At 35.5% G+C, this 17,009-nt stretch overlaps 1 protein-coding gene across 1 annotated transcript; it reads left to right on the top strand.

The window, feature by feature from the left end:
- Positions 13,505-16,748, top strand: LOC109843086 (protein IN2-1 homolog B-like). The gene is made up of 9 exons (XM_020412018.1): positions 13,505-13,698; positions 13,811-13,871; positions 13,980-14,066; positions 14,370-14,468; positions 14,564-14,672; positions 14,769-14,842; positions 15,319-15,429; positions 15,642-15,721; positions 15,856-16,748. The coding sequence occupies exons 1-9, from the start codon at positions 13,628-13,630 to the stop codon at positions 15,896-15,898; spliced, it is 735 nt and encodes a 244-aa protein (XP_020267607.1). The 5' UTR covers positions 13,505-13,627; the 3' UTR covers positions 15,899-16,748.

Genomic DNA, 17,009 nt, shown 5'->3' with positions numbered 1-17,009 from the left:
GTGGTCACTGATATGAACATAAGCCACACAACCAAATACCCGCAAGTGTGAGAGATTTATCTTTTTTCCACTCTAAACCTCCTCTGGAATCCCAAAATTCAATGGAACTGATGGCCCGTGATTAATAAGGTAGGTTGCAGTATGCACCGCATCCGCCCAAAATATCTTAGGCAGACCTGCATGTAATCACATGCTCCTACCACACTCTGTCAAGGTCCTGTTCATCCTCTCCGCAATGTCATTCTGCTGTGGCGTCCCTGGAGTATGTCCTCTCTAAGCGAATACCATTTGTGTTGGGAACAAGGTTGATGTTACAATATCTCTTGTATTTTGATGATAACAAATCATTGTTTATCTAACATATTTTATTGCAGATTCAAGATATACATCTCAAAGCAACAATCAAGTTATTAAGGCTATTTCAAAGACAAGATTTCAAAGATCAAAAGATGAAGTTCAAAAGATGAAGTTCAAAAGATGTAATTCTGTCAATTCTGTCTTTTCTTTTAGAAACTTTGTACAAGCCTTGATCACACACACAACTCACTAATCACTTAGAAAATCATAGAAAATATTCTAAGTATAATCCTAAGTCTAATCAATGAATGAATAACATTTTAAACTATTGAAAATATGTATAACATAGTTTCTGGCCGACCAAAGAAATGTCTGGTCGACCAGATATAACAACCAGAAACAGAGATTCAGAAAAATCTCTGTCTGGTCGACCAGATATGGACCTGGTCGACCAGAGGCTTCAGTCAGAAAGTCTTTCTGGTCGACCATGCCTCAATCTGGTCGACCAAGCAGTTACTTCTAACAGTCATATTTTCAAATTAACATGAACATTTTATGAACGTTTTTGCAGTTATTTTTGAAATATTTTGAACTAAACCTATGTCTATAAATATGTGTTAAGTTCTGAAGTTAAACAACAAGAATCCTTTCTATAAACTTTAGTTTTTCTTGAGTTCTTAACTCTAGTTTTGAAGAGAAAAACTGAGTGTTATTTTCAGTTTTGTTCTTGATTAAAACTCCATTACTCTAGAACAAAAACCATTCCTATAGCCTATTGTAAGTCACTCACATCTACACATCAAGGCTTATAGGAAGAGAAAGAGTTGTACCATTTTGTTTCAGTTTGATAATCTCTTGAAAGAAGAGATTGTTGTGGCATTGGCAATTGAAGATTGTCAAGGTTGTACTGTTTGCTTGCGGGTTGCAAGTGCTTGCGGTTTTGCAAGTGGAAATAGTGGAGAAATCTCAAGCGAGGCTTGGGGACTGGATGTAGGTCTGGAGGACCGAACCAGTATAAATCCTTGTGTTTGCGTATGCAATTTTCTGTGATTGTCTACACATTGGTTTGATCTTTCTTACTCTTTGTGATATTATTTTATTGAAATTTAAAGTTTCCGCATTAGATTTCATAAACACTATTCAACCCCCCTTCTAGTGTTTGAGTGCCATTGCAGTGATCCTTCAATTGGTATCAGAGCGGGTTGATCAAGGATAACAATGGCTACACCATCTACATCACAGTTCAAGGAAGGACATTCTACTCAAAGACCACCACTTTTCGATGGTTCCAACTACAACTACTGGAAGTGTAGGATGAAGATCTACCTTCAATCGATAGGATTCGATCTCTGGAACATAGTGGAGTCTGATTACAACAAGCCTACTACTCCATACTCTGAATGGACGTTGGTGGAAAGGACAAATGCGAACATTGACGCCAAGGCAATGAATGCATTGTTTTGCGCAATGGATAAGAATGAATTCAACCGCGTGTCTACTTCCAACACTGCACATCAAATCTGGCACACACTTGATGTAACCCACGAAGGAACTTCTAAGGTTAAAGACTCAAAAATTTCTGTTTTAGTGCACAGGTTTGAAATGTTCAAGATGAAAGACAACGAGACAATTGGTGAAATATTCACAAGGTTCACCGACATCATCAACTCCCTAATTGCGTTAGGAAAGGACTATACACAAGTGGAGATTGTTAGGAAAATCCTCCGGGTTCTTACTTCGGATTGGGAGAAGAAGACTACCGCGATAGAGTAAGCCAACGACCTCTCCACATTGACAGTAGAAAATTTGATAGGGAATTTGATGGCATACGAGGTGCAACTTGAAGATCGGAAAAAGGATAATGAAGATAAGAACAAGAAGGTTCTTGCTTTCCAAGCATCTACTGATGATGAGGATTCCGATGACGAAGAAGAGTTTGAAATAATCACACGCAAATTCAGAAAATTCTTGAAGAAAGGTAAGTTCTCTTCTAGTAAATTCAAAGATACTAACAAAGTCACTTGTTTTGGTTGTAATAAGCCAGGACACTACAAGAAAGATTGTCCCCTACAACAAAAGTTAAAGTCGAAGTCTTCTAACAATTTCAACGGGTTCACAAAGAACAAGAATGAACAAGTGAAGAACAAAAAGAAGAAGGCTTTGTCGATAACATGGGATGATAGTGACCAGTCATCTTCAGATGAAGAAGAGGAAAAAGAAGATCATCAAGCGAATATGTGCTTTATGGCAAATGAATCTGATGATTATCAAGTAAGTAATCATGATGAGTTACTTGACGCATTTAACGAATTATTTTTGAAATACAAACAACTAAATTCTTCTTTTAAAATATTAAAAAATGAAAATGAAAATTTGAATAACACTTTAGTCTCTCCTTATGCTTCACAAATAGAAGATCTTAAAGAGAAGAATAAAGAGTTATTTTCTGAAAATTACAAGTTATCTAGTAACAATCAATTTCTTAAAAAAAAATGTGATTTCTTTAAAGTTTGTATTTCAAATTTTGATGATAATGTTAAAAGTCTTAAAACCAAATATGAAACTATATCAATGAATGTAGGTAAATTTAACAAAGGAAAAGAGAATCTAGATAATCTACTTTCTTATCAATTACCTGCTAAGAGTAAACAAGGATTAGGATATGTTTCTAACTCTAGTAATGAGAAAATATACTCTTCTATGCAAAAGAAAAATCATGCTTATTTATATTCTAAATTTGTGAAAAGTAATTATCACGCACATAGTGATACATCTATGCATGCTAGTTCTAAGGTATTTTCACATAATAATAGAAAAATGTATATGAAGAAAGTTGCATGTAAGAATATTTTAAAATCCAACTACATTTGGGTTCCTAAAAATGCATGTTTAAGTGATAGAAAGATATACTTATCAAATTACAAAAAGGATATTTATGATTCTAAAAACTATCTTTCATACAATGTAGGTAAACCAAATTCTTATTGGGTTTGGTTTCCTAAATGCTAATCTCATGGACCCAAAAGTTAAAGGGTACCAAAACATATTTCTTTTATTTTGCAGGTACCTAATAAAAGGGAAACATGGATTTTAGATAGTGGCTGTCTGTTCCAATCACATGACCGGGAACAAGGACTTATTCTCTTCCATACAACTTAAAGATGGAGGAACCGTTACATTCGGTGACAACAACAAGGGTCAAGTGGTAGGAATTGGAACGGTCGGTATGAACTCTAAAACTCTTATTAATAATATGTTTGATATGTTTGTTTTTGCTAGTTATTAATAAACAAGTATGTTTGTTTTTGCTTAATGAAATTTTATTTTTTAGCAAATATTCTTGTCATTTATCTTGGTTAACATAAGAAAAATATTTCATAAATTTTTGAACTCATATTTTAATTATTCTAACCAATTCTTAAATAACTACTTGATGGTTAGTCTCTAATAACTACTTCCATGGTTATAAATAGAGAAATATTTCTTCTTAAACAACACAATACATTCAATATGACTCCCATAGAAAACTTAATTTTCATTGCAAGCTTATGTCTTCCTATTTGGATGGGAGATGTAATGGACTATGTACATAATCTTGAAGATTTATTTGAAGTTTTAGGCCATGTTGAAGAAATATTAGGTTGTATTGAAGAAATATATTAATTGTTTCATTATTTATTATTATCTCCCTTTCTATTCTTCTTTTTGTTAATGACAAAGGGGGAGATATATTAGAATATTGAAAATATTGACATGTATGCATTGTTATACAATATTAGGATTACTAATAAGTGCTATTTTTTTGTGTGTTAAATTAACATGTATGCATTGTTGCAGGGGGAGTAAGTATGTTTAATTAAAGTTTTTCAATATTATTTGTCATCATAAAAAAGGAGGAGATTGTTGGGAACATGGTTGATGTTACAATATCTCTTGTATTTTAATGATAACAAATCATTATTTATCTAACATATTTTACTGCAGATTCAAGATATACATCTCAAAGAAACAATCAAGTTATTAAGGCTATTTCAAAGACAAGATTTCAAAGATCAAAAGATGAAGTTAATCAAGTCACTTCGCGCTTCAAGAAGAAAATATACTTTACAAGAGTGATGTAATTTTGTCTTTTCTTTTAGAATCTTTGTACAAGCCTTGATCACACACACAACACACACTACTCACTTAGAAGATCATAGAAAATATTCTAAGTATAATCCTAAGTCTAATCAACGAATGAATAACATTTTAAACTATTGAAAATATGTATAACATAGTTTCTGGCCGACCAAAGAAATGTCTGGTCGACCAGATATAATAACCAGATACAGAGATTCAGAAAAATCTCTGTCTGGTCGACCAGATATGGACCTGGTCGACCAGAGGCTTCAGTCAGAAAGTCTTTCTGGTCAACCAGGTCTCAATCTGGTCGACCAAGCAGTTACTTCTAACAGTCATATTTTCAAATTAACATGAACGTTTTATGAACGTTTTTGCAGTTATTTTTGAAATATTTTGAACTAAACCTGTGTCTATAAATAGGTGTTAAGTTCTGAAGTTAAACAACAAGAATCCTTTCTATAAACTTTAGTTTTTCTTGAGTTCTTAACTCTATTTTTGAAGAGAAAAACTGAGTGTTATTTTCAGTTTTGTTCTTGATTAAAACTCCATTACTCTAGAACAAAAACCATTCCTATAGCCTATTGCTATTGTAAGTCACTCACATCTACACATCAAGGCTTATAGGAAGAGAAAGAGTTGTACCATTTTGTTTCAGTTTGATAATCTCTTGAAAGAAGAGATTGTTGTGGCATTGGCAATTGAAGATTGTCAAGGTTGTACGGTTTGCTTGCGGGTTGCAAGTGCTTGCGGTTTTGCAAGTGGAAATAGTGGAGAAATCTCAAGCGAGGCTTGGGGACTGGATGTAGGTCTGGAGGACCGAACCAGTATAAATCCTTGTGTTTGCGTATGCAATTTTCTGTGATTGTCTACACATTGGTTTGATCTTTCTTACTCTTTATGATATTATTTTATTAAAAGTTAAAGTTTCCGCATTAGATTTCATAAACACTATTCAACCCCCCTTTTAGTGTTTGAGTGCCATTGCAGCGATCCTTCAATTCGTAGCACAGAACCTCTTGAACTCCTCCAGATCGTATTCTCCATCATTGTCTGATATCAGACATTTCACCTTTAGATCTGTCTCATTCTCCACCATGGCCTTCCACTTCTTAAAGATTTCAAACACCTCTGACTTGTGCTTCATGAAGTAGATCCATACCTTCCTCGAGTGATCGTCGATGAAGGTGACATAATATCTCGAACCGCCAAAAGAAGACACACTGGCTGGACCCCATACATCTGTATGAATCAACTCTAGCTTCTGAGCCTTAGGTGGTCTTCCACCCTTCTGAAAACTAACCATTTTTTGCTTCCTAAAGACGCAGTCTTCACAAACCCCGACTTCCACGGCGTCGATCCCGGTTAGTTTTTCTTGTGAATGCAAAATCTTCATCCTATTCTCGCTCATGTGTCCTAGCCTGTTGTGTCACAGATCTATACTCTCTTTGCCAGCTGTAATTACGAGGGTGTCACTCGTATGTAAGGTGAGGTAGAGAGTTCCTAACTTGTTGCCTCGAGCAACTATCATAGCACCGTTGGAGATTCTCCACGAATCCCCTGTGAATGTCAAAACATAGCCTTCTGCTCCAAGCTGTCCCACCGAAATAAGATTCCTCTTTAGCTTCGGTACGTGTCTCACGTTCTTCAAGGTTCATTTAGAGCCCTTCATCTGAATCTGCACTTCACCCTTTCCAACAATATTACAGGGCTCGTTATTCCCCAAATATACTTTTCCAAAGTCCCTTGCTACATAATTCTGAAAGAGTTTCCTATTAGCAGTGGCGTGGAAAGAGGCTCCTGAATCGATGACCCAAGAATCCGAGTCGTTATCCATAGCAAGGATCAAGACATCCTGCACGATATGAGCCTCATGCTCACCCACATCCCTCTTTGGACTTTTGCAGACTAAAGACATATGGCCCTCCTGGCTGCAGTTCCAACATTTTCATTTGATAGGCCTAACATTCGAGTTTAGCCTCTTCTTCACTGATTTCGACCGATTCCTGTTCTGATTTCCTTTCTTCTGGTTTCTACCTCTCTGCTCGAAGTTTAGAGCTGAACCTGAACCTTCTAATTCAAACGATTTTCTTCTAACCTCCTCGGATAGAATCATGCTAACAACCTCACTCAGTTTCAACTTCTCCTTCCCTGCCGAATTGCTGATTGCCGTCACACAACCTGCCCAACTATCCGGCAACTGCGATAGAATCAATAGGGCTTGTACTTCATCATCAAACGTGATGTCCACGGAGATAAGCTGATCAACAATCGTGTTGAACTCGCTGAGGTGCATCGTGAAGGACCGTCCTTCTGCCATCTTGAGGTTGAAAAGAGTTTTGATGAGATGTACCTTGTTTGCTGCCGAAGGTTGCTCGTACATCTTCGCGAGCGCTTCCATAAGCCCCATCGTCGTCTTCTCCTTCAGAATATTATGGGCTACTGATTTGACGAGCGACAAATGAATTTGCCCTAGAGCCTTCCTATCTAGTATCTCCCAATCACCATCTGACTCCTCCTTCTTCTTTTCCTTTTCCTTGCCTATCAACGCGCGATACAAGTCCTTCTGGTACAGATAGTCCTCCATCTGCAACTTCCAGTAGGCGAAATCTGAACCGTCAAACTTATCGATCTTTGATTTGTTTTCCTCTGCCATGACTTTCACACAAATTGCTGAACGAAGCTCTGATACCAGTTGTTGGGGATTTGAAATAATCAAATCAAATCCGTACCCTTCCGGATCTTGTGTTTGAGAGTTGAGCAAGAAAAAAATTCACCACAAATCAAAGATAAAAACTTGTAGGAAAATAAACAAGAAAGAACACACCAGATTTAACGAGGTTCGGCAACGTGCCTACGTCCTCGGGAGCAACACCACACAATTCTTTGATTACTTGAAGAAGATTACAATGCTTGCAATTGGCCTCTCTCTCTATGATTTCTAACCTCAAAGAGCCCTCAAAACCCTCTTTTTTCGTGCTCTTTTTCTCTCTTAAACCCTAAAGGGACGTGTTTCTATTTATAACAAAACACAATCCCAAACAGATTAGGATTCTAAAATGAGTCTGTCATACCCTGGTGTGACGCAGACCACACCCATGGCAGACAGGGCAGACTCTGCCACACCCTGGTGTGGCGCAGACCGCACCCATGGCAGACAGGGCAGACTCTGCCACACCCTGGTGTGGCGCAGACCACACCCATAGCCTATCTTGAATTTTTATGTAATTGTTGATTTTGATTCTAGGTTTGGGTCTCCACTCTCAAGACCAACAAGTAGAACCAAGTCTGAATTAGAAGAGTATTTAGATGAAAAGACACTTTCTTGGAAGAAAAATGAGAATCTGAATGTTCTTGAATATTGGAAAGTAGAATCTGAAAAGCGTCCTCAATTATCCATGATGGCTCGTGATATACTCAGTATCACTGTTACTTCAGTGGCCTCTGAATCTGCTTTCAGCATAGCTGGTCGTGTGCTTGATAAGTATCGCAATCGTCTGCTTCTGAAAAATGTTGAAGCTTAAATATGCCTTGGTTCTTGGTTAGATGGAGTTCCTTGTAAGTTGCTTACTTTTTCTTGTTACCTTCTATAAATTTATGGTGTACATGTGTTATATTAGACTAACATAGTTGTATCATATGATCTAAATGCAGCTTTGGAAGATATTGAAGAAGGACATTTGTTGGTGCATGATTTTAGTGATACTCAAAATTTTGAATTTGAAGGTGAAATCTAAATGTGTATTTTCTTTGAGGTATTTTCTCTCTTCCTTTTCTCTCTTGATGACATTGATGGAAAATGAACCTAAAAGGTACTGAAAGATGAAAAAATTTGTTTTTTAGCCCTTGAACATTGGGATAATTTGATTGAGATTGATATATCGTGTGCATTTATGACTTTTTTAATCCTTCAATTGGACTAAAACTTTCTTTGACTGCAACAAGCAACAAATTCAGTTTCACATTTTTACTTGTAGAGTCTTAATCAGTTTCACATTTTTTTAATGTGAAGTTTCATGTTTGATGTCTTTACTGGAAGGATGCATTCCAGTCTTTCCAAGACAAAAACACATCCCTTGTTGCCTGTACTCTTAAGGGGAAATAAATAGCGTACCTCATGGACCATATAAATAAACAGGTCAAGCATATTATCATCCAAATATTAAACTCCTCCAATGTCACTGATAATGATTTTCACATTTTAGTGTTCCAGCTAACTTTTCTCTTTAAATCGGATTCTTCATTGCATTCAACAAACTGGTTTAAACTAAAGATAGTAACCAAAGCACATAAGTAGCTACACGGAGGAGATGACGAAAGAAACTCCTCCACCTCCTGTCCTATACAAACAAAGTAGTTAAATTCAACAGGTACTACCAAAGACTGCACACAAAACCCAAACAAAGGAATTGCTTCCTGGAAAAATCTCAAAGCCTAACGATCGGTAAACACATTCAACACCACCATCAGCTTTCCTTCAGTTCTTCAATGATCCACTCCCTAGCCTTGCAAAAGCATTCTTCATACACTAGCTCATACATGTGCAGCTTTATTAGTGCCAATGTAACAAATCCGTCAATTGTGTCTTCATACTTCTCATACAACACGGGCATTGTGAGTGAATGACCAAGCCTGCGTCAGTTCAATGAAAGTTTTAATGTTTTCATTCCGAAATTTCTCTTGCAAAAAAATACAAGGGGCAACTTACTGGAGCACATTGTTGCAAACATAGTGGCTTCTTGGCAGGAGCTCTAGTGTGTTCTGATACATCTCTTTGTTTGGAGCACATTCTTCTTGGCAGGAGCTCTAGTGTGTTCTGATACATCTCTTTGTTTGGAGCACATTGTTGTTGAATTGGATGCTTAATATAGAGGCTAATTTCTTTTATTTGTTTGGAGCACATTGTTGTTGAATTGGATGCTTAATATAGAGGCTAATTTCTTTTAAATTGCATGTAATGTTGCAGCTTGAGGCCATGGGATTTGCTCGAGCTCTTGTACCGCAAGTGTTCTTTGCCTGCAACAAGAACGAAGAGATGACAACAAACTACCTTTTCGATCATATGCATGAGTTTGAGAACGATCAGTAGTTTAAGAAAAGCCTAAGATCAACCGCACCTTTCACTCTCATCCAGTTTTAATTTATCTTGTGGTGGTTATTGTTCGATAGGCAATGGACTAAAAAGGCCAATCTCTTGCAGCACATGTTGATCTATATAATGTTTACTAGTCCTAATGTTGTGTATAAAACTTGGGATCTTAGCGTTTCACATTTTGATTTTCGTTATCTATCGAACATTGGTAGCGATTTAAAAGTTAGGGATTGTGCTCATACGATGGTTATTTTATTGGCAATATTAATACTGATTTTACTGTTGGTGAAAGTTTACAGAAAACCCCCTGCAAGGTTACAGAAAACCCCCTAAAGTTTGCATAAAACCCCCTAAAAGTTTACCAAAACCCCCTGCAAGTTTATAAAAAATCCTTGAGAGTTTACAAAAAAAACCCTGAGAGTTTGCAAGTAGATCACTGAAACTTACCTATATATAAAAGCATCATAACTAAATGGGTTATTGGGTCACCCATGAACCACTCATTTAGTAAATGTGTGGATAAGAAGTGACCCATTTAGCAAATGCTAAATGAGTCATAAATGGTTAAGTGGTTATAAATGTGTCCACTCATTTATGACCCGACCAAGACCTAATCAAAACCACCCATTTGACAATCCTAGTTAATGACCACTAACTCACCTATTTAGGGAGAGTTAATGACAACTAATTCATCCATTTAAATTGAAGTTAATGACCACTAACTCCCTCATTATAAGGGGAGTTAAAGCTATTAACTCACTCCAGAATGATCCTAAGCCTAAAATATGCATGATCAACATGAAAGGAGGGGGGAGATTGAGAGGCTAGTCAAAAAGCCTATGTCTCATCCACTCTTAAGGATCTTCATAGATCATCGGCTAATTATTTGGCCTTGGAGTGTTGAAGCTCATAACAAGCATGACGAGGGTCATTATAATGACAGACCTCGTCTCAAACAACAAAGCTTGTCGTTGGAAACAAGATTTAAAACGAATCAATGAAGACGAAGCTTATCAGTGAAGACGAAGCTCGTCAGACGAAGTTAGTAAAGACAAAGATCGTCAGAAGAAGTTCGCTATACTGCAAAGTCTGCCTTGCTAGACGAACCTTGTTGTGTATTGAGGCTCGTCTGATCTGACGAACCTTGTCAGGCAGCGAGGCTTGTCGGCCGTGGGAGATTCAGCTGTAACGGCTCCGAAGACCTAGTCAGCCACGTGGGCTAAACTTTAGGAGCATGTTACACTTTATTAACCAACATGGGCTGAATTGGGGGAGTCAGTTACGCCCTTTATCCATAATTTTAGCACGTCAGTTACGTGCTGAAACTCTATAAATAGCCGCAAGCAACTATAAGGAGGGGACTTTTGGACTTTTGGATTTTTGGGGAAGATTTTTGGCGACCGCGTGAAGAGAGATCAGAGTCTGCATTCTCGTGATCTGAGCCACCATCAGAAGCTTTTTGTGATCTTGATCTGATCGTCAACGGGAAGCAATCTCGGCTTGAGCATCGAGAGAAGCATCCTTTTGCCTTCAAGAACCCACTTTTAAACAAATGAGAAGTCAAATTAATCTTCTCTTACTCTGTAATCGAAAGAGTGAGTGGTTGTAAGGGATTCATACTAAGCGATCGAACTCATCTATTAAAACAAGAATCAATTAACTTTAATTTTTTGACCTAACAGTAGGATGCCCTTGTCTGCCTACATTAGCGCCATGTTGACCACAAGCATGAGTATTCTTGAATTTCTTTAAAGCGAAAGTCATTCCTTTTCAAATAGGAGAGAAAAATAACATCCATGGACATTTATATGTGATCTTATATCAGCAAGAAATTCATACATCTTAGTTTATTATTCTCAAGCTCATATTCAAGCCTTTACGCTATACAATAGTAGATTAATGCTAATCTAACTTTTGTTGCACTTTCAAATTTTTGTCCCTCCTCACATATAGATGTGTGCCACTCTACATGAATCTTGCTTGTCCTATTAATCATGACTTCAATCATCATAACAACATCTCAAGATAGATCGTCCTTACGATTTTTCTTAGAAATATAGGGATTAGTTGCTGTATTCAATTTGCATTGGGATAACAGCGTTATAATAATGCTAGTGTCGATATTGAAAAACATAGAATTAGATGATTATAAAATAAATTATTCTTGACAACTAACATATAACCCTAACAACTAACCCATAACGTTAACAACTATTTCATATATATAATGACTGGAACATATGTTTAGCAGTTGATTGGTATAACTAACAACTCGATCATACCCTTAACAAATGGCTCATATGTTTTGTCAACTATTTTTCCTTTTAAACAACTGTCAATACAATTTTATTGAATAAAAACATCAAATATTTCACATCTACTGCTTATATTTTCACTACTAAGACCTAAGCTTAACAACTTACATTTAGCAGTGACATATACAGAATAAACTTTATAACGAACTTCTGAATGTGAATGCTTTTACTTATATATTTTTTATGGCACTTTATGTGTGTTATGGAAAGTTGAATCCGCTTCTATTACATTAGCGTACTGATCGATATATGTATATCCATTTAAAAGACTATACTTAATCATATTATTCATGTCTTCTTCATTTTCAATAACAATTGTGAAGTTGTTATTCCTTGCAGATTTGAATTTTAGAGACAGAATCAAATGAGATTTTTAATTTCTCTGGCACTTCAAACTTTAGGCTCATTAACTAGGTTTAGGAATCAACATGTAGGAATATCCCTTCAGAAGTTGATGTGTTGGTAACCATATAAAGTATAGAACTTTTTGGCATTATGAAGGATGAGTAAAAGGAGAGGAAGAAGTGAAGAGGGGTTATGATCATTACATGAAAAGATAGAGGAGTAATTTTGGGTTTTACACAAAAAAACAGTATTCAATGAGTACTTGAATGAGCAATTGAGGCTTAAGAATGAATGGTAAGCCAATTTGGGGGCTATGCACATAACAAATTTGAGTTGAGGCTCACTCACATTCCCTTTTCATGTTGGGACCTCATAGCATTTTCCTCTAGTTTTATAACCGCAACCAAAGATATAGACCAAAAGCTAGTGTCTATCACACATAGTTTCCGTCAGCACCCCACACACCTAGAAGAGATATTAGGAGAGTCCACACATTAATTTTAAGCTTTCAAAATCTAAAATTAGCCTCTCAAAGGCTCAAATCACTAAGATTGTTAGTAGATCCCCCAATTTTAATTTAGTTTGAGATTGGTCCCTCGAATCATCCTAATTGTTATTAGCTCCCTTCATTCTTAAGTTATTCTGAAATTAGTCCCTCCATTCAAGAGTAGAAGTAGCAATTAAAAATATTAATCTGAAACAACTTATGAGAATATAGAGATGTAGTAGCAAATTTAATGGTCTGAGGGACTAAGTTCAAACCATGAAATATTTATGTACAACGAAACTTCATGGTTAATTATGCGCTTTTGTTGTGATTTTGTTCGAGCTTTCGGACTAAGTCCAGTCGTCCGTTGAAAAAAAAAAGGAAAATGAAAAGCAAAGTCCAGTCCACCAAATTTTTTTTCAGAATGGAGTTTCGAAGTTTAAAAATAACAAGAAAAAGGAAAGTCCAGTCCACCAAATATTTTTTAACTGTGCAAGTTTAGAAGCTAAAAATAACGACAAAGGCGTCGGCGAATGCGACCTCACTTGGATATTTTCGGCACGTGCGTCGTGGCAAATACTCTCGTTAAACAAATACTCTTCGTTATTAACGTGACAAATACTCTCGTTAATATAAGCCGTTGGGCCTTGACGTTGTCTTGGTCTTCTCTTGCACGGACCGCAACGAATCCCGCCCACGAACGAGGCCAGGTACAGTATTCGAACGTCAGTCGTGCGATGGCATGGTTTGTTTGAATATTCACGAAATTCGTTAGCGCGTATAAATTGAGTTTTTAATTTGGCTGCCAGCGCGGGAGGCTACTATAAGATCCTGCCCATTTCTAAACATTCCCTCACCATTAGAGTTCTTAGCGGTTGATTCTATCAAGTTTTTCTGGGTTTTCTTTAATTATCTCCAACTTTTTATTTCTTAAGCATTTTGCTTTATTTTAGTTACGTTACTCGTAGCAACATGATCGAGCAACTTCCCTCTATTCTTGATGCCTCTGCGGATCCACCTATTCTCTTTGATGGAACCACAAGGTAAAAAGAGAGAGAGAGATATATATACAGTGTTTTCTCCATGAAGTATGGGTATTTTCTTAATTTTTATATTGATATTTTGTTGTTTGTTTGCTTGTTTTCGAATATAAAGGTTGTATGTATCCTACACATGTCCATTTGCCCAAAGAACTTGGATCACAAGGAACTACAAGGTGAAAAAGACCCGTCTACTCAATTATCACTTTTTATTTTAGCATTTCGCTGAAATTTAATGAAAATGCTGACTTGGGTTTTCTTGTTTATGTAAATTCTGGGATCAGGGTTTGCAAGAGAAGATAAAATTGGTCCCAATTGACCTCCAAAATAGGCCAAATTGGTACAAGGAGAAGTTGTACCCTGAAAACAAGGTAATTACTTATAACATTTTCTTATTAATTTCTCCGAAATATTATTTATTTTTGAACCCACAGTTTTCCAAAATCATTTATACACCCAAAATACCAATCCTAATTTATTTCTAAAACCAAAATTTGTATTAATATGCTATAAAGAATGGTAAAATTTTATAGTTATGTTAGAGTATAAAATTATATTCCTCAACCCTCACTACAGCTATAGAGTTTTGATATAACGGTCAAATGACACAAATTTTAAGCAAATTTACCTTTTCTTGTTGTTGTGTTAGTTTATAACGGTAATTTGCATTATAGGTGCCTGCTTTGGAGCATAATAATGAAGTTAAAGGGGAGAGTTTGGATTTGATCCATTATATTGATGAAAATTTTGAAGGCCCAAAATTGCTTCCGGAAGTAAGAATGTATATCCTTCCTAATTTCAACATAAGTATGATAATATTAGCCATAGTTTCTAAGTTGTGTGTGTGTGTATGTGTTTTGATTTGTAGGATCCCACAAAGCAAGAGTTTGCCACCGAGCTGTTGAGTTACAGTGACACTTTAAATAAAGTTAACTTCTTTGCAATTAAATCTAAAGGGGATGCACATTATGAAGTTGGTGAGTTATGAGATTTATGTTTTTATTGAAGAGGGAGAAAGAGAATGATCAAGGATCATCAACACTTACTAATTTAGACTACTTGATGTACATTAGGTGTTGCTTACGATAAGTTGGAAGAAGCTCTTGCTAAGTTTGATGGACCATTTTTCCTCGGCGAATTTAGTCTGGTAAGAATTTGGTTGGTTGAAGTGTTTTTTTATTTTAAATTTTTCTTTGGAAATAAATGTGCATGTTACTTATATTGACTAGTAAATATTTAATGTATTAAAAAAATATGGACTTGGAATATTCTCATTTTTCTACCCCTCAAAACACACACACACTCACTTGGCTGATCATGTTGAAGTTTAATTTCGCGATGATTATGACTTAATATTTTGTGTCCACTTGCTAATGGCTGACAAAAAATTTAAACTGTTATGTGCTTTAGAATTATGCCTTCATTGTGTGATGCCCCTTTTATGAGGCAATTAATATAACCTTAGACATAATTACATATAGTATGAAAGATGAATGATTATCTTGTTTTCTATTCTGATAACAAGTTAGAGGTCGTCATTGCTTCAAGCATTTCAAGATTATCATCTCATTACATCGATGAGATATGACATCTAATGATATTCTAAATCATCATTTTTATTAGGTGGATATTGCGTATGCGCCATTTGTTGTCGAAAGGTTCAAGCCTTTGTTTTCAGAGGTAAAGAATTATGACGTCACCAAAGGCAGGCCAAAGCTGACCAAATGGATTGAGGTACATATAGAATCATACTGAAATTTGAGCATAACTATTTGTATATTAATTCCATTATTGGTTTCTTTTAGTCTTTTATTGAGTATTCAAAGTATGGAGTTATATTACATCGCCTTTTCCATTTTTTGATAAGATTAAGTCTTTGATGGTGATAAAAAATTAATTTATGAATTATGACAGTCCTAATTTTTCCTATCAAACCTTCTTTATAGGAGTTGAACAAGATTGATGCTTATACAGCAACTAAGCATGATCCGACAGAGTTACTTGGTGGCATTAAGAAACGATTGGGGTAGGTCCTTTTTTATTTTTTTTTTAATTGGGTTGAATTCTCTATATTATTAAATTCATCATTGTGGACCGTATTATAATAAGTACACTGTGTATTCAAGCACCTAATTTATAATTTTATGTTTTCTTGCTCAGATTGAATGAAGGTCCTCAATGCCCCTTGCAGGTTGAACTATAAACTCTAGCACCTTATTTATATTATTTATGAACATGCACAACTTAAAAAATCATTAGATTCAACAATTTATATTATCTTAAAAGAAGTTCAGGGATAATAAGTGCTTAACCACCTTCAGTACAGGAGAAGCATCTGCAGTTACCTCTTTATCACTTCATGTTATTAATTGGTCGAGGTGCATGAAATTGGGGAGAAAGTTTATCTTATTATATTGGAGAATAGGCCCAACGACTATCATCCAATTGTGGATAGACCCCATGCAATCCTATTGTTGCATATAAGACCCCAGAGTGTTTTTTTAAGTTTTTATCGTTAGAGAAAGAGAAAATTATTTTTTGACAAATAGACGTCCAAAGGATAAAAGAGTCCAAAGATTTCACATAGGGGTCTCTCTGCAATAATAGTAGTACATGGTGTCTATCAGCAATTGTGCGAGGTGTTTATCCACTTATTAAAAGACTCTTGCTCTTTCGTACTCTCAAAACTTTAAAAAATACTATATATATATATATGGAAAATATGATTCCAAGGAGCCATCTTAGATTGAACCTAAGTTTGCACCTCTCAATGAATAAGAGTGAGCTATTTCAATAGATGATCCGCTCCATTCATCATGATCTAAATATCTTAAAACAACTATAAAATAAAAATTATGACATTTGAATATTTCTAACACATATTTTTCGTTGTCTCTTTAGTTGTATTGTCATAAAACCGTTAATTTTACTATCACTTGATGCATTAGTAAAAACAACCCAATATGCCTAATTTTTGGTTTACATGTCATCCAAATCATATAGATCAAAATAAATAAAGTGGATAAAGTAAATTGATTGCATATAATCTAATTTTGAAGGTGCATTCTTAGATTCAATCAAAGGTGGATCCTTAGATACATATTTCCATATATATATATAAAACAACTATAAAATAAAAATTATGACATTTGAATATTTCTAACACATATTTTTCGTTGTCTCTTTAGTTGTATTGTCATAAAACCGTTAATTTTACTATCACTTGATGCATTAGTAAAAACAACCCAATATGCCTAATTTTTGGTTTACATGTCATCCAAATCATATAGATCAAAATAAATAAAGTGGATAAA

Source organism: Asparagus officinalis, chromosome 5 (genome assembly GCF_001876935.1).
Source record: "Asparagus officinalis chromosome 5, Aspof.V1, whole genome shotgun sequence".
In the NCBI taxonomy this organism is placed as follows: domain Eukaryota; kingdom Viridiplantae; phylum Streptophyta; class Magnoliopsida; order Asparagales; family Asparagaceae; genus Asparagus; species Asparagus officinalis.
Note: the sequence above shows the minus strand (reverse complement) of the source record. Positions and strands in the feature narration are given on the sequence as shown.